General features: G+C 37.0%; 1 protein-coding gene across 2 annotated transcripts in view; it reads right to left on the minus strand.

Annotated features, from left to right (window-relative positions):
- SGO2 (shugoshin 2) overlaps window positions 1–23,635 on the minus strand; it is a 43,531-nt gene that overhangs the window by 2,684 nt on the left and 17,212 nt on the right. For both annotated transcript variants that reach the window (XM_018061146.1, XM_018061151.1), the window contains 7 exons: window positions 17,501–17,635; window positions 15,186–15,361; window positions 14,110–14,187; window positions 13,297–13,382; window positions 9,636–9,862; window positions 5,527–8,670; window positions 3,204–3,354 (listed from right to left, as the gene is read on the minus strand). In XM_018061146.1, the coding sequence (XP_017916635.1) occupies window positions 3,204–3,354; window positions 5,527–8,670; window positions 9,636–9,862; window positions 13,297–13,382; window positions 14,110–14,187; window positions 15,186–15,361; window positions 17,501–17,635 (3,997 nt within the window). The remainder of the gene's footprint in view (window positions 1–3,203; window positions 3,355–5,526; window positions 8,671–9,635; window positions 9,863–13,296; window positions 13,383–14,109; window positions 14,188–15,185; window positions 15,362–17,500; window positions 17,636–23,635) is intronic.

The raw sequence follows: 23,635 nt of genomic DNA on the forward strand, positions 1-23,635 counted from the left end.
TACTGGCTTTAGGATTAGGTTATGCAAGTACAATTCATCATTTTATAAAAGTATCCTTCAATGTCTTGAGTATTTTATTATTTTATTTATTTTTTAAAAATATTTATTTATTTTTAGTTATTTAGTTGCAACGGGTTTTCTTTGTGGCATGTGGGATCTAGTCCCCTGAGCAGGGATTGAACCCAGGTCCCCTGCATTGGGAGCTCAATGTCTTATCCACTGGACCACCAGGGAAGTCCCTCTATTTAGAGTATTTTAATCATGAGTGACTACTGAATTTTGTCAAAGGCTTTTTCAGTATCTATGAAAAAAATCATATGCTTTTCCTAGACTTATTAACATGGTATATGATGATAAGTTTTCTAATATTCTAAACCATTTCTAAACCAACTTTGCATTCCTGGAATACACCTTACGTGGTGGGTTTATGTTTTTCATAGCATAGTGTTGGATATGTTTTTACAATTGGGCCATGAACACTTAAGAGGGGTGTGTATTCTCTCTTCTCAGAGTATGGAGTTTGATATGTATACCGTTAAGATTTACCCTACTAATTATGTTGTTTAGATCTCCATCTCCTTACTAATATTTTGCCCACTTAATTTGCTTTATATTGAATAGTATATAAAAATTTATTCATGTATTCCTATCTGTCTCTATGTATCTCCTATAGTTTTTGCTTCATGAAAGTAGTTGTTATGCTATTTGGTATATAATATCATAACTATTTATATATTCTTTGTGGATTAGGGCTTTTACTACTAAAAATATCCCCTTTGTTATGTTCAGTTCTTTGGGACTGAAGAGATAAAGACTTTAAAAAATATTTGTATTACTTTCCTGATAACTGCTCCCATTCTCAATGCCTACGATGACCATTCCATAACATATTGTAAGCAGTTTTCATCAGGATTTATTCTCACTGGGGGCCTATCAAAAGCTATGATATACCTGCTGCATGCCATTCCCAGTCCAAAAAGAAAAAGTGGCAACTGGATTGTTACCATTCTTAGTATTTATCCTGATGTACATTGTGTTATTTGCTTTTTAAAAATTTATCAACTAAACTGACTGCCAGATAATCTGCATGCCCAGTAGATCTAAACTAAAATAGAACACTAATTCATAAGAGCATTTTATATTTAATTTAGAATAGGTAGCTCTTTAAAAAACATTTATTAACTATTACCTAGCTGTAGAAAGGAATGAGAAAAATCTCTCCAAATTGATATGGAGTGATTTCTAGAATGAATTGATAAGAAGCAAAGCTCCCCAAAGCAGCTAGGTATACTTACTACCTTTATTCAAGAAAAAGCAGGATATACACATATTTGCTTATTTGTGCACAAGAAATACATAACCTAGAAACAAAAGGAACTGGTTATCCACAGGAGGTAATAAAAATAGGGTAGAAAGTAGGAGTAATGGGAATAGGGTAGTAGGGATGAAAGAAGTTATACTTCTCTGCAGCTTTGGAAAACCATCTAGCAATTCCTCAAACAAACATGATGGCTCAGTAAGTAAAAGAATCCGCCTCCAATGCAGGAGACACAGGAGATGCAGGTTCGATCCCTGGGTTGGGAAGATCCCCTGGAGAAGGAAATGGCAACCCACTCCAGTATTCTTGCCTGAAGAATCCATGGACAGAGGAGCCTGGTGGGTTACAGTCCAAAGAGTCGCAAAGAGTTGGACATGACAATGTAAGTGTGCACACACACCCCATATGACTTAGCAATTCCACAACTAGGCATATACCCAAGAGAAATGAAAACATATATACACAAAAGCTCACAAATGTTTGCAGCAGCATTATTTATAATAGCCAAAAAGTGCAAACAAGTAAATTACCATCAACAGACAAATGGATACGTAAAATGTGGTGTATTTTCAATAGAATATTTTATTCACTCATAGAAAGGAATGAAATACTACTCATACATGTTCATCAGGAATGAATCTTGAAAACATTATGCTCAGTGAAAGAGGCCAGTCACAAAGACCACATATTATATGATTTCATTCATATGAAATGGCTGAAGAGGACATCTGTAGAGATAGGAATTAGGTGACCAGTTGGTTGTCTAGGGCTGAGGGATACAGCAATGACAGCTAAAGGGCATGGGGTTTCTTTCTGAAATGAAGAAGTGTTCTTAAATTGACTGTGGTGATGGTGTACATGTCTGTGAATCTACTGAAAAACCACCGAAATGTACACTTTAAATGGATGAAATATATGGTAATGTGAACTATAGCTCAAAAAAGTTGTTTTTTAGAGAAGCCCTTAGTCCTTCATTTTTGACTGGCTTCTCTTGCACACTCTCTTACACGACTGACATCTGCTGGTTATTTTTTAAAATACATGTTAAAACAATCAATGTCTTTAATTTTATAAAGAAGCAAACACTGAGACAATGCAAAGAGAAAATTTGAGGATATTTCTATCCTTTTAAAAATACCATCCCAAATATGATCAGGTTCTCTGAAATAGCTATTTATCCCTGGAAAAAATAGGATTTTTGAATTAAACATATGTAAAAGGCATTTGGACATTTTTGAGATAATCAAGGAAACAGGAATAGGGATTTGCTATTAGATGACAGTGAAGAATTATTGATAATTTTTCTAGTTGTGATTAGTGTTGTCCAGTTTTATTAAGTTCTTATTTTCTAGGTACATATATATATATTTTCTAGGTATACACACACAGAAGTGTTTTAGGAATTAAATGACTCAATATTAGGGATATGCTTTAAAGACACTACAACAGAAAACAGATAGTAAAGGTAAATATGGCAAAATATTGGTAATTCTCAAAGCTGAGGGATGGATAAATGGCGGGGGGTGGGAGGGGAGACTTTTCCCTCTCTTTGAGGGTATATTTGAGGTTTAAAAAAAAAGAGGGCTGTTACACTTTGAGACTAAAGGACATATAAACCACTCTGAACTCTTCTAAAGACAAGGTAGAAAATAAAGAGAGGTAACAATTAACAAGGAGTTTGCAAATTATAGGCAACAAAAAATGTTTAAGCCTGTTAAAATAAAAGAAGGCAAATCTTATCCATATCATACTATGGTTATTACATGTCAGCAATAATATATGACATTCACACTCAAAACTGTTCAAATACAGGCAGGAATCCTTTTAAAAGCATGGATTTTATAGCACCACACTGAAATCACTTTTACGTCATTGAAATACTCACCCTTTGAGACTTGGCTCCTTTAAAGAGAGAGGAGTACACCTCCTTCTTCGGTTTGGCAGCTCTGAAGATAGGTCTTCTACCTTGTTTTCAAATTTAGCAGCAGTATTTGAAACAAAACTGGTATTTGTCAAGTCTTGTAGCATTCTAACACCTGAAAAGAGTATGTTTTCAAAAATAGTTTTAATAGTATACAGATATTGAAATATATGTAGGATATTTACTGGTTTATAAATGATTGGTATCAAATGTCTCAATTTAATCAAGTTATAACTTTGAATTTTATAAAAGTAGCACTGAAATTATCTGTAAATCAGTTTTTTTTCCTAACAATAATGAGAGGAAGAGATTTACTATTTAAAACAAACCATCAGTAGTAGCCTGTAATATTTTTACACTAAAATCATTTAGGGGGATAGAAATTCTTTGATTCAGTTCAACGTCAGTGACTGCTCGCACTACGAAAGGCAACATGAGACACAGGTGAAAAACAGCTCACCAGTCTCTACAATGTCCTGCAACTCGAGACCTTTGCACTTCTTTGGCATCAGTATTCCTTTTACCTGGAACAGTCTTATCCATAAAAATCCTAGTGTTCTACATACATCTATTGAAATGTTACATTTCTGGTAGAAAAATTTAATTGATATGGGAATTGTCCAACATAGCAACATTTCCAATAACAAAGTGAAAGTTGCTCAGTCGTGTCCAACTCTTTGTGACCCCATGGACTGTACAATCCATGGAATTCTCCAGGCCAGAATATTGGAGTGGGTAGCCTTTCCCTTCTCCAGGGGATCTTCCCAACCCAAGGATTGAACCCAGGTCTCCCACACTGCGGGCAGATTCTTTACCAGCTGAGCCACAAGGGAAGCCCAAGAATACTGGAGTGGGTAGCCTATCCCTTCTCCAGATTTTCCCAAACCAGAAATCAAACCAGGGTGTCCTGCATTGCAGGCAGATTCTTTACAAAATGAGCTATCAAGGAAGTCCTTAATAACAAAAAAATGTTAATGTTAAGAGGAAAAAGTGAGGTAAGTAATGTTATATATAGTATGATTTCAAATATCTATTTTAAAATGCATAGATTCAAGTCTGCATGCATATAGCAAAATGTTGACTGCAGTTCTTCTGGGTGATAGTTTTTCCTATTTTCTGATTCTCTACTTTCAATTTTCTGTAATAAGCATTATTTTAATAACTGGAGAAAATAAGAAACACTAAACCTAAAAATCCTATCTATCCTTTTAGGTCCTAAAGTGCTATGTATTTGATGATGCTTCTGCAGGTTTCTCTAGCCAAAACTATTCCCCATCATTACATCCCTTCATATGTGTTTTTATTAAAGCATTTGCCATGTTTAAACACTGTACTTTTCCATACATGGATGAGGAAAGGGAGCTGGTATTCTTAATTTTTAATCCCCTAAAACACTTTTTTTTTTTTTTTTTTTTTTGGCTTTACCCAGTGCCATGCAAGATAGGTCCCTGACTGGAGATGAAACCTGTGCACCCTGCAGTGCATCTGTGGAATCTTAACCACCAGATCACCAGTAAAGTCCCTAGAATAATGTTTTGATCATACTAAATGTATGCTGTTGGAGATGGTCCTGTCCTTAAGAAATTTACAATTGTCTTTGGTAAAATCAAACTAGGGCAGTTCATTATTGTTGTTGTTCAGTTGCTAAGTTGTGTTCAATTCTTTATGACCCCATGGATTGCAGCACACCAGGCTCCTCAGTCCTCCATTATCTCCTGGAGTTTGCTCAACTGGCTCAGATGGTAAAGAATCTGCCTGCAGTGCAGGAGACTGGGGTTCGATCTCTGGGTTGGGAAGATCCCCTGCAGAAGGAAACGGCAACCCACTCCAATATTCCTGCCTGGAGAATTCCATGCACAGAGGAGGCTGGTGCGCTATAGTCCATGGGGTTGGACATGACTGAGTGACTAACATATAGCAGGTATATATATATATATATATATATATATCCACTGAGTTGATGATGGTGTCTAACCATCTTATCCTCTGCTGCCACATTTAAAACACTCAATTTCCTTCAAAAATATGAAAAAGGAAATCACCTGCCCAATGTCATCATCAGACAACTTTGTGCTAAAGGCCAAAATACATGAATGTCCAAGCCACTCATTGTTACCTTAAAGTATTAAGCTTTCTTTAAATTCCTCCATATTGCTTCTACAGATCAGGCTACATAGTTATACATTATTTTAAAATTCCATAAAAATCAGTTATAATAGGAAATGCTTTACTGGCTAAATGAATATATGTATCATTTAAGACTTCGTCACTTCGGGTATGGACCCACCTATTTCTGATCTTTGTGTTCTCTGGTCGACTTTAAATTTCATGTCTTTCATCTTCTCATGTACCTCATCACTTACTTGAAAGATGGGTGAGCTCTCTGGGGCAAAATTTTCTTTCAGATTTTTATTAGAAGAAATACTCAAAGGCACTGAACCTTCAAGAACACTGTTACAGGAAGAATCTTGTCTGCTAGGTGAATACCGTTGAGATAAAGATATCAACATTTTTGTGTAAAAGTCTGGTTTGACAGTTTCCACATTTTCCAACTTTTTTCCCTTAACAGTGTACTCAGGTTCAACTGACACTTCCTGAATGGTGTTGGATATCCTCTCCATTAGTTCATGACTATCCCGAGAAGGATCTTCGAAGGTCTTCCTTTTCTTTGATTTGGATGTCATCTTATTTACTTTTTTGACCTGGCACTCTCCTTCCTTCGTCACCTCCACAAAGTGGCTCTCTCTCTTTCTATTCAGAATTTTAGTGCTTAGCTTCGAGCTCCTATGTGATTCCATTTGGTTTCCAGTGTCAGAATCTGCCTCATCAGTAATATGTTTTAAACCTGGTTCTAAGACAGACATCTGTGAAGAACCTGTCAACTGCAAAACAGGCATGTTGTCACTTTTTGCCAAAATGTTCTTTGCCTTGTCTGATTCTTTCCCATGCTTTTTAATTGGTTTATAAGGATTTGAAATTTCATCACAGTTTTCTTTCTCATCACTGTTGATTTCCATACAGTATCCACTAATAACAGCTTGGCCTTCAGGTCTTTGTTTATTTATTTTAAAATCAAGATTTTTTGTATAGCTTTCTTGGCCATGCACATCTTTATCATTATCCTCATATATCTGGCACATTTCAGAAATTATATCTGTCTTCCGATTTACTTTCTGCTTCTGCTTAAGGTTCTTATTTATTTGTGATTCATTCTGCTGAGTAGGTTGCTTATCAGTGACACACTTTGTCAACTCCAACGTATTCTGGGTCTTATAATCATATAAATGTCCATCATCTTTGGTGGAAAGATAAATTGTCTGAAATTCTTGTGTGACTTTTAGGTTTTCAGAAATGGTTTCTTCATTATTTGGGGTTAGGGAGAAGTCACCTTTTTCTGGGTCACATATACCTTTATTGTTAAACTCATTTTTTCTGTTCATTTCCAAAATTATTTCTGTCTTCCGACTTACTTTCTGCCTGGGTCTCTTATTTATTTTTGATTCCTTTTGCTTCCCAGTATCACTAACACACTTTTTCACCCCTAAAAGGTTTTGAGTCTCATAATCACATAGGTTCCTATTAACTCTGGGGGAAGGGTCAACTATCTGAAACTCATTTGTGTCTTCCAGGTTTTCAGGGACGATTTCCGTATCTTTTTGGATTAGAGAAAGTAAGTTACCTTTTTCTGGGTCATGCCTGCCTTTGTCATCACTCTTATATATTTGGTTGACTTCAGAAATGATTCTTGTCTTCCGACATACCTTTTGCTTCTTATCTATTTTTGATTCATTCTGACAAGCAGGTTGTATATCATGAACATACATTTTCACCCCCAAAACATTCTGAGTGTCATAATCATATAGGTCTCTATTGTCTTTGGAAGAAAGACTGGGTGTTTGAAACTCACGTGTATCCACTAGGTTTTCAGGGATGATTTCTTTACCCTTTTCTGGGCAATATTCACTTGTGTTATCTAAATGATTCACTGTGGAAATTATTTCTGTCTTCCGATTTACTTTCTGCCTAAGAGTCTTATTAATTCTTGTTTCATTTTGCTGCACAGGGTACGCATCGGGGATCTGCTTTTGCAAACCCAACACATTCTGGGTTTCACAATCACACAGGTTTCCATTATTGGCAGTGGAAAGAACAGATTTCTGAAACTCATTTGAAACATCTAGGTTTCTAGAGATGGTTTCTTTATCCTTTTGGGTTTGGAAGGAACAGTTACCTTTTTCTGGGCTTTGGACATCTTTAGTATTATCCCCAAGTATTTGGTTCATTTTAGAAATTATTTCTGTTTTCCGATTTATTTTCTGCCAAACCTTATTTATTTTTGATTCATTTTGCTGAGTGGGTTGTGTATCAGTGACATGCTTTTTCAAATCAAACATATTTTGGGTCTCATCATCACATAACTTTGGATTACCTTTGTTGGAAAGATAAGCTGTTTGAAATTCATTTGTGACACCTAGGTCTTCAGAGGTGGTTTCTTGAACCTTTTGGTTTGGGAATAAGTTATCTTTTTCTAACGTATGAATCACAAATGTCTGTCTAGAAGCTTTACTCTTCTTACAAGCTAGAGAACTCAGACACAAATCAAATTTACTATCCTGTGGGAATTGATCTGAACTTTGGGAGGAAGAGTATGTTTCCTCTTGCTCATCTGTTACATGAATTCTTTTCTTCTTTTTGTTACACTGCATACTTTGTTTGTTACCCTGATCAAAGCCATTAGGAAGGGTTATTTTCTTCAGCGTGTTCAACTGAGTCAACTGTTCAGTCCTGAAGATAAAATTTGGATCTCTTGAATCCCCATCAACATCCAGGTCAACAGATCTTCTTTCTGGTCCACTTTCAATTTTTTCCTCAATATTTGCATCTGAACAATTTTTAAACTGTCTCTTTGATCTTTCTCTCTTTTTTTCAGAGCTTGGATCTTTCACTTTTCTAAAAGTTTTCATTCCACAATCATCTGGATTTTTCTTTCGTTTCTTCTTAGTGCCTGTTGAAACTGTAATAATTTTGCTGACTTCACTAGCAGTTAAATCCATGTCATCATCATACACAGTTTTCTGCAACTCAAAGTCATTACCCTGGAGTGGATTCATGCCTTTTGCAGGAGGTTCACTTGCAGACTCAGATGAGGCAGGAAGGCACAATATGTTTCTCTGCATTGTATTTGTTTCATTACTATAATCTTTTATCTCATTATTCCAATTTAATATTGGACTTGAAACCTGTTGTTGATCTAAATCTGTTACATAGGGAGTGTCTGCAGGATTATCTGACTCCCAAGACGAAACACGTTTTTTCCTTTTAGTCACATTACTAGGAGATGACTTCTCTTTATTGTGGCTAATCGCCTGGGCATTTTTCTTCTCACTTGTTAGAGAGCTCCTAGAACTTTGGTCTGAGTGGGAATGGTTTTCTGTAAAATAAAGAGAAACAAAATTCAGAAATAAGTAGTAACAAGTAATTTATTACTTTCAGAGAAACAATTTCTGGCAATGCATTCTGTTTAGATAACTTACATTATGAAGAATTTATGCTGATAAAAAATAAAGTAGAACTGACTGGAGTAGGCATAAGTCAGATTTTACATTTCTATCAACAGAAAATATGTACTGGGAATTCATTCTGCCTTGGCCTCAAGTGTAGAGCAGAGAATAGCCAGCAGTAAAACCGTGAACATTAATGTAAGTTTCTAAGTGGGAGGAGGCCAGCAAATGAACCCAAATAACAGTGATAACTCTAATAAGGCTTACTGTCAAAATGTTCTTAGCAAGCAGCTAAAATTTATACAATTATATACACACACTCATATACATTTTTAGAATGGAAAATAATTCAAACTCCAAACTCAATATAGTTATGGTCCCATAGGCCAATCTGAAATTCTATGTCAAATATATAACCCAGACTATATCACAGGATTATTATTTTAAAAACCATAAAAATATGTGTCACCATTTTTTCTTTCTCAACCATTACCCAGGCTCAAGTTTCTGTTTTATCAGTACTGGTTATGATCTTGAAAAATTCACTACACCTATCTAAAGTCTCAATTTTCATATCTATGAAAAGGAAAGGATTTAACTAAATAACATACTTTTAATTCATAAGCTAAGATACCACAAAAAGCTCTTAGGCCAGCTCATTTCGAAATACTGTTTCCAAAGTAATAGTATTAGCCACTGTGGACCTCACATTTGTCAGCATTTACTTTTAAATTAAGTTTTTCACCAGAAATTTTAAATGGTATAAGTCAGTAAATCTGTAACATAAGAAATCTAACTTATTAACTGTTTATACATGATAGCCCTCAAGAAGAAAATCTGATGAATGTTAACTATTTAATACTGATACTCAAAATGAACTTTAAAAATACCTCACCTTTGGGAAGTATATCAACAACAGAAGAAACATGTTTTGAATCATTTACACTACAAACATTCTGATCATTTTCTTTAACAAATAGCAATCTTAGATTATTCTGAGTTGATACTGGTCTTGCTGATACCAAAGAGGGACTATCAGGTGATGTCTTCGATATGGTGCTGTCATCACACTGTATTTTCTCTTTATCTTCATCATCATCGTCATTTGAAGTTAATGGAACCCTAAGGGCAAGTAAGAATGAATGGGCAATTTTGTATTTTATAAGAATTATTTAGAAAATTACATGGATAGTTGTTTCTACACTCCATTTATTTAAGAGCCATCCACAAACACATCTTGGTACCATTTTGCATTCAATGAAGGCAATTATAGGAAGGAAACAGGTAGTTTCTAATAGAACAGAACTTGGAATAAAACAGGAATGCTTCTTATCCTCTTTTCTCCAATGGTTCCAAAAGGAGATAAATGATATAATCCCTGGTTGAGCTATTAGGATAATTATACTAATAAAATGAATAAAGTTCAAACATACTTACAAATATTCATGTACAATATTTATAATTTTCCTGTAATTAATTCTATGGAAAACCCCGAACTCTTCCTATACAATCATATGTAAAGTTTTGTGTGCTGTAAAATTTGCTGTTTCCAAAAGGTATCCATGTAAACTAAAGCCATATCCCTAGAGTAATTAAATCTATGGGGGGAAAAATACAGAAAGCTACAGAAATAATTTGACAAAATGAATTCAAAGAATAAAGAGTGTGTGTGTGTATGCATGCTACATCCCTTCAGTTGCGTCTGACTCTTTGCAACCCTATGGACAGGGTTGCCAGGGTTGCCAGCTTGCCAGGTTTCTCTGTCCACAGCATTCTCCAAGCAAAAATCCTGGGGTGGGTTGCCATGCCCTCCTCCAGATGCAGGGATCAAACCTGTGTCTCTTATGTCTCCAGCATTGACCGGCAGGTTCTTTACCACTAGCACCACCTGGGAAGCCCCAATTAGACAAAATGACTGTTTTGAATTCAAAGAATAAAGAGTAATAGACTCCAATGATAAAGATTTTGCCTTATATGCCAAATTATAGATATTTTAAAATTACTGATGATGATAAAATAAATAGAAAATATTTGTTCATTATTTAAAGGCAACTATTAATAGAATAACTATTGGGAGGAAATGTCTATACCACTTAAACAAGTTAGTAAAAATAAACAGAGGAGAGATTCTGCTTCACGAAATGGCTAAATAGTTACTATTGAATCAACCGTATCAAACTATAAATTTGATACCGTATAAAAGCTATAAATTCTAGAAGAAATATAAAAAACTACCCGAAGTCACTGGAGAGTCTATAAAAAGCAACTAGATACAGAAGAGAGGTTGGCACTTGGAAAAAGAACAAGCTTCCCAGTGTTTACAAACCTTAGTGCCACATTTTCTAAAAGTTAGAAATCTAGTTTTGTTAGTATTAGTTCAAGGTCAGAATTCAGGACAACTACAACTGCTGTAAAGTGTGTGTGATGAGAGAAATAACAGGACAAGCAGAGAGGGGAGTCTTGAATTTTGTGCAAATAGATATACATATATAAATTGGATTCATCCAAAGATACCACTAAGAGAGTAAAGAGGCAAGCCACAGGGTAAAAAACATTTGAAATGCAGAAACGATTTACACATGGTGTATAGAAAGATTACAAACCTGTAAAAAAAAAAAAGAACCTGATAGAAAGAAAATAAACATATAAACAGATGCTTAACTTCATTAATTATCAGGGAAATTAAAACTTCAGTGTAATACCTATAACACTTTCCACATGACTAAAATGAAAAAGATGGACAATAACAAGTGTTGTTGGAGACACGTAACAATAAAAATTCTCATATACTGCTGCTAGAAATATAAATTGATATAATCCCTATAGAAAATTGTTTAACAGATTATTCCAAAGCCAAATATATTAAACTCTAGCAATTCTAAATATATACCTAAAAAATGTATACATATATTAATCAAAAGGCAGAAACACAGCAGAATTACTTATAAGAAACCGAAACTAACAACAATAAAAAGAACCAGAAGGATGAAAACATTATGGAAAAATCATGCAATGGCACACTACACAGCAATAAGACAGACTGATCTACAACTACACAGGACAATGTGAATGAATCTCACAGACACAATGCTGAGCTAAAGAAGTCGCAGACAAAAATCATACATCCTGTATAATTTCATTACATGAAATCCAAAGCTAGGCAAAATTAATTAATCTACAATGTAAAAAGTCAGTATAATATTTATCCTTGGGTGGGTAGTGAGTAGTGATTGGCAAAGGGCACAAGGATATCTGAGGTATTGGCAATATTCTGTTTCTTGGTCTGAGTATTGGTTATACCATAGTGTTCACTGTGAACATTCACCATTCTCTAAAGATTTTTGCACTTTAAAAAAATGTATATTATACTTCAAACAAAAGTTTACTTAAAAAAAATAAAAATAAAAATAAAAATTTTCTGGAGGGAAAGTTAACACTTAATTCATAAATTTATATGAAATAATGAAATAATGCAAGTATAATAACAGTCAAATTTTCTTGAAATAAAATGCACCATTTAAAAACTAAATTAATTACAATGTACAGGTGCAGTGTGGCACCAGTACAAAAAAGAGAGAACAATGGCACAAAGTGGAATGAATAGAAAATGACACAATAGATATAAGCATTTGTTTTTTTTTTACTATGGTACAGATACCACTTCAATACATAGGTGCATTTACTTGTACACTTGAATAAATGCATTAAACCTGTAATTTATGTAACAGAAGAACAGTTTAAAAGAGACAAGACCATTCTGATCAATGCTATTAACTCACTGAGTCATTTAAACTCTCTGGACCTCAATAACTGTCTTTAAAAGTGATAGGTTTGAAATAGGGTATTTACTAAGATAGAGGAAAGTGAAAGTATGTGTCACTCAGTCGTGTCCAACTCTGTGATCCCATGGACTGTGGCCCTCCAGGCTCCTCTGTCCATGGAATTCTCCAGGCAAGGATACTAAGATTATAATCAAATTATTCAAGAAGTGGGAATTTTGGTCCGGTGAATAGTAAAGATGAAAGTTAAAAGTCTGAGTAGTATGCAAGATAGTAAAGGTAGAAATAGTTATCAGATATATCCAACAAAAAACGGGAGGCCAGTGGTGACCTGGAGGAAAAGAAGGAACTGAAGAATAGCAGGATTCTATAGATGACCAAATACAACCTACTGTAGCGAGATACCGCAAACCATTTCATTTCTGCCTTAATAGGCAACCTGAACACTGTATGACACACAAAGACAATGACTGCTACATGAAAATCTAAGTGCTCTCAAACGCTGTAATTCAAACCCAGGTAACTCAAGGTGTACCTGTACCACTTTCCTCTCTAGAAACTATGGGAAAGCTGAATATTATTATTTCAAAGTTTAAAACTGAATTCCATTAGATGATATCTTTAATTTCTTTCACTGGTACAATATTGATCAGTATGTGATTATTTATTTTTAAATGTTTTTCTGTTTCAAGGAAGCAGTCCAAATAAAAACTACTCAAAGTCCAATTCAGGCAGAAGTGTGCAAATCAATATTTAAACAGGTTGTGAAGCAATTACCTTGCAAATGGAAGACGTGTCAATTTGCACTGCTGACTAACCCGTTTCTTCTTGCTACTTGGCAGTAGAAAGGGACTCTGATGGAACTATTTTTGAAAAGAACAAAGAAAATGAAAATGAATGAAATTTTTAATTTCATTAAATCATGTTTGTCATTTAAGTACCAAATTATACAAGGATATTAATAGTAATGGAACAATTCTTGTGTTCAGCCTTCAGTAGTTTAATGAGAATAAAAAAATGATAAGGTTAAACACAGTTCATCCTTAATCACGCCATACAAAGATAATCACTACTAATATTTTGATATATAACCTCCCAAAATTTATTCTATGCCTATGAATAAATCCACGTGTATACCCATGCATATACCCATGTATACGCATGCATACACAATATTTCGACATATTCAGTTAATCCTTGAACAACATGGGGCTCTAGGATCTACCTCTACTTTTTTCCCTAAGAGTTTTTCAACTGTGTCTATCTTCTAAAATAATACCAATTCTTCTCTAATTTGAAATACTACTTTTCTACTAATACCTTTTATGTTTTTGAGTCTGTTTAATCCTGTGTTCCACTGAGCTGTCTAGTCTTGTGTTACTTTTAATTAGAAGTTCATTTTTACACAAGAATTTTAATAACCAATTACATCAAATAACAGCCTGCTGTTAGCCAATTAAAATTAGCATTATCTCCATTCCTTTGTACAAAGTTTAAGATATGAATCTAACCTTGATGCTATGTAACTAATCTCAATTATCTTCAGTAATGTTAAAAAATATTACACTATTTAGCATAAATTCTACTTACCTCAGAAAGAGTGCTCATTTCAATTGCAGTTATCAAGTTATTGTTCATGAGTGCTTCTATTTCTATAAGCTTCTTATTCTGAAATAAAGACCTTTTTAATCACTTAAAATTTTGAGTTTACTATATTTTTATCAATACCATCAGTTGAAAAGACTTAAAAAATATGGAGATCACATTGAGCTAAAAAGGTGTTACACTGTATAGTTCAAATAGACACAGACACATACATACAGACACACACATATATTTTGAATGCTTTTGAGCTATCAACTGTAAATCTTCCTCTTTTTTTCGCCATACCACATGGAATGTGGAATCTTAATTTTCTGACCAGGGATCAAACTCGCACCCCCTGCATTGGAAGTGTGGAGTCTTAACCACTGGACCACCAGGGAAGTCCCTTCTTACATTTTCCAATCTTCTCATAATAATACATCATGTGGCAAGTGACCATAGGCTGTCAGTCATAGGAATTTCACCTCCAGTAAGTATAGTAAGTCTTTTTTCCATTTTAATTTCTACTCACTATGGAGTTAAGAGTTACAGTTGTAACCTAGCTGAACACTGGCTCTTACTGCCCTATCTGTGGACAGAGCTGGAATTCGGAAAGAAAAGCAATGACTACAATCTTCATTCTACTGATACTTGGCTTGTAGCCAGTGGAAAGTTGCCATTGAGGGAACACGCTGGAGAGAACTTCCCTCCTTTCAATTCACTGGAGAAAACATACCAATCTTCTTCTTCTTTTTAAAAATTTTTAAAAATGTATTTAACTGAAGGATAATTGCTTTACATATTGCATTGATCCAATCTTCTTAAAATATATTAATGTATCAAGTTTTGCTTATGATAAGCAATCAAATGTTGATCAAGGTATTATACTAGTTTGAAGAGCAGCAAGTACACATTCAGAATGTAGATTAAAGACACCTATTTCATTGCCCATTAACAGTTTGTCCATTAATATAGCACAATCTTTCAATAACTTATTTACACTAATTGCATATTTAAAAAACATTTTTGGAGCTCCTATAATAATACAGTTTCAGATTTCAAACACAGTATAGTTTCCATACCAAATTATTTAGCTTTAGACGAAGAAATGTGTTCTCAAAATTCAGTTTATCCACTTCTTTTTGCAATAGCATCTTTTCAGTTGTAATCATGCGAGAATTCTCTCTCTCTTTACTAAGAGCTAGAGCTAATGCCCTGTTGTTATGCTTTAAAGAAATTTTGAAAATAGAAGAATTGTCTGTAAAAAAAAAAATTGTATGAGTTAATACTGAAATTCTTAATACGTTTTCATATTTCGTAGTAAAACTATTTTGAACAAAACTGATTTCACTTTGTAAATTTTAGCTGAAGGTAGAAGAGAATGACAACACAAATGTAGTTTTGAAAAAAAATGTACCCAGAGTTTGGAACTGAAGAAATAAAAGCTAGATGCAAGATGAATAAAAGTTGAGAGAAATGCAGAATGTTTGTGAATAGAGTCAGGAATAAGAGGACTCTAGTATAGACACAGTGCTGTGTGTGCTGTGCTTAGTTGTTCAGTCGTGTCCAACTCTTTTTGACCCCATGGACTGTATGTAGCTCACCAGGCTCCTCTGTCCGTGAGGATTCTCCAGGAAAGAATACTGGAGTAGGTGGCTATGCCCTTCTGTAGGGAATCTTCCCAACCCATGTATCGAACCAAGGTCTCCCGCACTGCAGACAGATTCTTTACTGACTAAGTCACCAGGGAAGCCCAAGACTCCTAGAATGGGTAGCCTATCCCATTTCCAGGGGAACTTCCTGACCCAGGAATCGAACCGGGGTCTCCTGCATTGCAGGCAGATTCTTTACCAGCTGAGTTACCAGGGAAGCCCATAGACACAGTATTCCAGCATTCCAGATAATTAGATCAGTCACAAAATCTAAGTTTTGTTACTTGTTGCTCTATCCTATCTTTGATGAGGAGGCACGATAGAGAAGCTGTAACTAAAGATGTCCCAGAGAAATTAGGGGATCTGTGAAATTAGGCCAATCTGTAAAAATTTTAGTCAGTTTCTGTGGCTCCAGAACTCAACACATTCATGCTCCCAAAGTTCATTTTTCAAAACCTCTAGTGAAAGGGAGCCATACTTACGGTAATATTGGACAGATTATCTAAACCCTGTGGGGCCTTCTAGCCCTACCTCAAATACCCTCTTATTTCTATGCATCTATTGCATACTATACTTGATCCCTTCTCTTTACAAGTACTATGTAAATATAATTTAATTCAGAATGCTTTCCTGTTTTTAGCAAAGAAATTTAATTGTGAATTCCTTAGTAAAGCTCACCTTACACAGTGTTCCCTTAGTACACCTAAAGCATAATTATATTTTCACAATTTTGATTTACATGCCACTATTCTCAGACGGTAAAGCATCTGTCTGCAATGCAGGAGACCTGGGTTCAATCCCTGGGTTGGGAAGGTCCCTTGGAGAAGGAAATGGCAGCCCACTCCAGTATTCTTGCCTGGAAAATCCCATGGACAGAGGAGCCTGGTAGGCTACCGTCCGTGGGGTTGCAAAGATTCGGACACAACTAAGCGATTTCACTTTCACTTTCATTCAATAACATATCTCACTGATGACAGCCACCTTTGACAAATCAAAGGGCGATAAGACTAGAACCAGTCCAGGACTTGTAGAAGCTAAAGGATAATAACATTTTGCTGTTAAATTCCTCAAACTCAGTGTATTCCTTCATAACAGTGGGTGTGCAGTGGTCCTGTCAAAGAGAACAGGAAACTGCCACTACAGAAAGTGGTCTGATACAAAGGATGGTCCTAGAGACCTTGGAAGGATCAAAACTATGAGTTAAAGATACTCAGGAGGCTTGGCTATTTCACAAGGCACAATTACCTTCTACATGTGCTACAGTAGCAGGAATCCTCCCCCAATTAGGCTAAAATGAAGATGAATCATTGAGATAATTTTCTGAAGTAATGCAAATTTATTCCGGGGAACTTTCCTCACCTTCTTTTTTTGCCTTCCAACATCTTAGCTCCAGAATCCATGAAACTCCATCTCCAAAGTGCTCAGTGCCCTCATGATGAGCTTTGGTTATATAAAATCACCCACTACAGCACACTATATAGTCCAGCCACCCCTGGATTACCCATCATCCAAATGCTACAACCTATCAGGACAATCCATCACTTTTTTCAAGTTCTTTTTCAGAAATGTCACTTTGGCATTTTCTTTGCGGTGTAGGAGGTAGCTGCCTTGGGCCACCCATCCCCCAGCCTCACTGCTGAAAATTCAGCTGTCATGACTGACAGTAAATCATCATAAGCACCCCCAAATAAAAGGAGTTGAAAAAAGTAAAAATATGAGTATACTTTAAGACAAATGACACTTACTTATTATTTTTGTTTTTATTTTTGAAGCAAGAGAAACATTCAACTTAGTAGTCTTTGAAATTCTTCTGTCTTTCACATGTTTCTTAATTCCTGAAGGAAAAATTGAACTAGTTTCCATTGCTGAGTACTCCATCACTGAAGTAAAAAAAGAAAGGAAGCAGAAAATCATAGTATTAATTAATAAAGGGAAAAAGAGCAACTGATAAATACACTCTAAGAAGTAAACTATGACTTAAATACTATGCTTTGTACATAAAGTGAAAGTGAAGTCACTCAGTGGTGTCCGACTCTTTGTGACCCCGTGGACTGTAGCCTACCACACTCCTCTCTCTAGGCAAGTATTGGATTTTCCAGGCAAGAGTACTGGAGTGGGTTGCCATGCATAAGTATTTGCAGAACCCTTCATATAAAATCTGAAAGTATGAATGTAATTTTAAAATGGTTTAAAAGTAGAATCCTAAAAAGGTAAATGACTTTGTTTTTTCACTCAAACCTGTATCACTATGCCTGCCTGCCAGGAGCTAAGGTAGGCACTGGGCACAGAAAACAGGATCAGGCTGCACAGGGACACAGAGTTACAGAACGCAGGCATAGACTATACTGTGGCACAAAGGAAGAAGTGTGACCTTGGAGCTATGAGCAGAAGAGAGGCACCTAAACCTATGGGGACTGTTCCCACTTCATCCTCAGATATGCATTCCATTTTCTGCAGCCTTTACAGCAAAACTCTTTAAAAAAAAAAAGTATCTAGAGTCAGTTTCCAATCTTCTTGTAACTCTACTTCACTCAGGCTTTCACTCTATTCCAACAAAATGACTTTTGTCAAGGTTTCTAATGACCTTCATACTGCTAACCTAATGGTCAGTTCTCAATCCTCATCTAATTTGATTTAACAGCAGCATTAAATGTGGTTAATTTATCCTTGCTCCTCAAAAATGATATTTTGTTGGCTATCAGAACACCACAAACTCCTGCTATTTTTTTCCCCTCTAGCTAACTAGTTGCTTCTTCTTAGTCTCTTTTATAGATTCCTAAGCTATAACAGGTTCTCTTCCTGGATTTCTTTTTCTACCCTCACTCTTCCAGTGAATTCATAGTCACAGTTTAAAATACCACCTAGATGTAAGAACTTCAAAATTTATGTCCTCTGTCTGGAACTCTTTCCTAAACTTCCCTGGATTCATATCATTATCTACTCCACAACTCCACTTGGATAACTAAAACAGGATATCAAACTTGGCCTGCCCAAGCATGCCCCACTCAGAGCTTCAACTCTGTCCTTCCAGTTGCTTGGTCAAAAATCCCCCACATCCCAATCTACCTTCATAATTCATTTAGACTCTGACTACTTTTAACTATCTCCACTGCTATCAACCTAGATTCAGGTACTAACATGTCTCACCTGAATTATTTCAATAGCTTCTTTCCAACCCTACTTCCACTCCTGCCCTCAGTACAGTTTATTAATCTATAGAATCTAAAACTTTTCACCATCTACTCTTCTTCCCATTTCTATAATTTAAACTCCTCTTTTTCTCCCCCTTGTCCATTCTTCTCAAGCCACAGTGGGCACCAAGATCTAACTGCTACTAGTATATGCCTGGTATTCTTCAGCTTCATGTCTCTGTATTGAAGTACCCATTCTAGGGTGACTTACCATACAGAGATTGAGGTACAGTCATTCCTTGGTACCTGCAGAATACTTGTTCTAGGACCCCACAGATACCAAAATCCATTATGCTCAAGTTCCTTATATAAAATGGCATAACGTTTACATATGACCTACATTAATCCTTCTGTATAGTTTATATTATCTTTATATTACTCATAATACCTAATACACTGTAAATCGTAGTATGAAGGAAAGAAAGTGAAAGTGAAGTCAGTCATGTCTGACTCTTTTCGACCCCATAAACTGTAGCCTACCAGGATCCTCCATCCGTGGGATTTTCCAGGCAAGAGTATTGCAGTGGGGTGTCATTTCCTTCTCCAGAGGATCTACCTAACCCAGGGATCGAACTTGGGTCTCCTGCATTGTAGGCAGACGCTTTACCATCTGAGCCACCAGGGAAGCCCTAAATCATAGTTCATTTCAGTTCAGTAGCTCAGTCGTCTCCGACTCTTTGCGACCCCATGAATCGCAGCACGCCAGGCCTCCCTGTCCATCACCATCTCCCGGGGTTCACTCAAACTCACGTCTATCGAGTTGATGATGCCATCCAGCCATCTCATCCTCTGTCATCCCCTTTTCCTCCTGCCCCCAATCCCTCCCAGCATCAGAGTTTTTCCAATGGGTCAACTCTTCGCATGAGGTGGCCAAAGTACTGGAGTTTCAGCTTTAGCATCATTCCTTCCAAAGAAATCCCAGGGCTGATCTCCTTTAGGATGGACTGGTTGGATCTCCTTGCAGTCCAAGGGACTCTCAAGAGTCTTCTCCAACACCACAGTTCAAAAGCATCACTTCTTCGGCACTCAGCTTTCTTCACAGTCCAAGTATCACATCATACATGACCACTGGAAAAACCATAGCCTTGACTAGACAGACCTTAGTCGGCAAAGTAATGTCTCTGCTTTTGAATATGCTATCTAGGTTGGTCATAACTTTCCTTCCAAGGAGTAAGCATCTTTTAATTTCATGGCCGCAATCACCATCTGCAGTGAGTTTGGAGCCCCCCCAAAATAAAGTCTGACACTGTTTCCACTGTTTCCCTATCTATTTCCCATGAAGTGATGGGACCAGATGCCACGATCTTCGTTTTCTGAATGTTGAGCTTTAAGCCAAGTTTTTCACTCTCCTCTTTCACTCTCATCAAGAGGGTTTTTAAATCCTCTTCACTTTCTGCCATAAGAGTGGTATCATCTGCATATCTGAGGTTATTGATATTTCTCCCGGAAATCTTAATTCCAGCTGGTGCTTCTTCCAGCTCAGTGTTTCTCATGATGTACTCTGCATAGAAGTTAAACAAGCAGGGAGACAATATACAGCCTTGACGTACTGCTTTTCCTATTTGGAATCAGTCTGTTGTTCCATGTCCAGTTCTAACTGCTGCTTCCTAACCTGCATATAGGTTTCTCAAGAGGCAGGTCAGGTGGTCTGGTATTCCCATCTCTTCTCAGCATTTTCCACAGTTTATTGTGATCCACACAGTCAAAGGCTTTGGCATAGTCAATAAAGCAGAAATAGATGTTTTTCTGGAACTCTCTTGCTTTTTCGATGATCCAGTGGATGTTGGCAATTTGATCTCTGGTTCCTCTGCCTTTTCTAAATCCAGCTTGAACATCTGGAAGTTCACAGTTCACATATTGCTGAAGCCTGGCCTGCAGAATTTTGAACATCACTTTACTAGCATGTGAGATGAGTGCAATTGTGCAGTAGTTTGAGCATTCTTTGGCATTGCCTTTCTTTGGGATTGGAATGAAAACGGACCTTTTCCAGTCCTGTGGCCACTGCTGAGTTTTCCAAATTTGCTGGCATATTGAGTGCAGCACTTTCACAGCATCATTTTTTAGGATTTGAAATAGCTCAACTGGAATGCCATCACCTCCACTAGCTTTGTTTGTAGTGATGCTTTCTAAGGCCCCCTTGGCTTCACATTCCAGGATGTCTGGCTCTAGGTGAGTGATCATACCATTGTGATTATCTTGGTCATGAAGCTCTTTTTTGTACAGTTCTTCTGTGTATTCTTGCCATCTCTTCTTAATATCTTCTGCTTCTGTTAGGTCCATACCATTTCTGTTCTTTATCGAGCCCATCTTTGCTTGAAATGTTCCCTTGGTATTTCTAATTTTCTTGAAGAGATCTCTAGTCTTTCCCATTCTGTTGTTTTCCTCTATTTCTTTGCATTGATCACTGAGGAAGGCTTTCTTATCTCTTGCTATTCTTTGGAACTCTGCATTCAGATGTTTATATCTTTACTCCTTTGCTAAATCATAGTAAGCACAATATAAATTTACATAGCATTTATATTTAAATTGTAGTAAGCGCAATATAAATGCTATGTAAATAGTTGCTCCTTTGCCCTTGGACATGGGGTATTTCCTCAAAGTGTGAGGTATTTCCTCAAAGTCACTCCAGCACCAGTGCAGCTGCTGCTCCAGTGCCGCTCCACATCCAAGGGCAAAGGAGAAGCCTCAGCAAGATGGCAGGAGGGGTGAAATTGCATTTAGAATCAAATCCCATACCCGCCAGAGATGCTTAGAGGGCTCAAACCTTATGTGCACCAGGACCCAGAGACCCCACAGAGACTGAGACAGAACTGTGTTTGAATGTCTCCTGAGGAGGTACGGGTCAGCAGTGGACTGCTGGAAGGGGAGGGGCTCTGGGTGCAGTAGACCTGGGTATGGCATAAGCCCTCTTGGAGGAGGTCACCATTAACCCCACCATAGAGCAGCCAGAACTTACACAGGACTGGGGAAACAGACCCTTGGAGGGCACAAACAAAATCCTGTGTGCACCAGGACCCAGGAGAAAGGGGCAGTGACCTCACAAGATACTGACCCAGACTTGCCCATAAGTGTCCAGGAGTCTCAGGGGAGGTGTGGGTTGGTAGTGGCCTGCTGCAAGGCTGGGGGCACTGAGTGCAGCAGTGCGTGCATGGGACCTTTTGAAGGAGGTCAACATTATCTTCATTACTTCTACCATAGTTTGGCCTCAGGTCAAATAACAGGGAGGGAACACAGCCCAGTCCATCAGTTGAAAATTGGATTAAAGATTTACTGAGCATGTCCCCACAACATTAGAGCAAGACCCAGTTTCCCCATCAGTCAGTCTCTCCCATCAGAAAGCTGCCGTAAGCCTCTCATCCTTCTCCATCAGAGGGCAGACAGAATGAAAACCACAATAACAGAAAACTAAACAATCAGATCACATGCACCACAGCCTTGTCTAACTCAATGAAACTGTGAGCCATGCCATATAGGGCCACCCAAGATGGACGGGTCATGATGGAGAGTTCTGATAAAACGTGGTCCATTGGAGAAAGCAATGGCAAACCACTTCAGTATTCTTGCCTTGAGAATCCCATGAACAGTATGAAAAGGCAAAAAGATAGGACACTGAAAGATGAACTTCCCAGGTTGGTAGGTGCCCAATATGCTACTGGAGATTAGTGGTGAAATACTACCAGAAAGAATGAAGATGCCAAAGCAAAAACAACACCCAGTGGTGGATGTGACTAGCGATGGAAGTAAAGTCTGATGCTGTAAAGAGCAATATTGCATAAGAACCTGGAATGTTAGGTCCAAGAATCAAGGCAAATTGGAAGTGGTCAAACATGAGATGGCAGGAGTGAACATTGAGATTTTAGGAATAAGTGAACTAAAATGGACTGGAATGGGTGAATTTAACTCAGATGACCATTATATCTACCACTGTGGGCAAGAATCCATTAGAAGAAATGGAGTAGCCCTCATAGTCAACAAAATAGTACGAAATGCAGTCCTTAGATGCAATCTCAAAAATGACAAAATGATTTCTGTTCATTTCCAAGGCAAACCATTCAATATCAAGTAATCTAAGTCTATGCCCCAACCAGTAATGCTGAAGAAGCTGAAGTTGAACGATTCTGTGATGACCTACAGGACCTTCTAGAACTAACACCAAAAAAAAAGATGTCCTTTTCATTACAGGGGACTGGAATGCAAGTAGGAAGTCAGAGATACGTGGAATAACAGGCAAATTTAGCCTTGGAGTACAGAATGGAGCAGGGCAAAGGCTAATAGAGTTTTGCCAAGAGAACACACTGGTCATAGCAAACACCCTCTTCCAACATAAGAGAAGACTTTACACATGGACATCACCAGATGGTCAACACCAAAATCAGATTGATTATATTCTTTGCAGCCAAAGATGAAGAAGCTCTATACAGTCAGCAAAAACAAGACTGGGAGCTTACTGTGGCTCAGATCATGAACTCCTTATTGCCAAATTCAGACTTAATTTGAAGAAAGAAGGGAAAATCACTAGACCATTCAGTTCAGTTCAGTCGCTCAGTCGTGTCCGACTCTTTGCAACCCCATGAACCACAGCACGCCAGGCCTCCCTGTCCATCACCAACTCCAAGAGTTCATTCAGACTCATGTCCATCGAGTCAGTGATGTCATCCAGCCATCTCATCCTCTGTCATCCCCTTCTCC

This window comes from Capra hircus, chromosome 2 (assembly GCF_001704415.2).
Source record: "Capra hircus breed San Clemente chromosome 2, ASM170441v1, whole genome shotgun sequence".
Taxonomy (NCBI): domain Eukaryota; kingdom Metazoa; phylum Chordata; class Mammalia; order Artiodactyla; family Bovidae; genus Capra; species Capra hircus.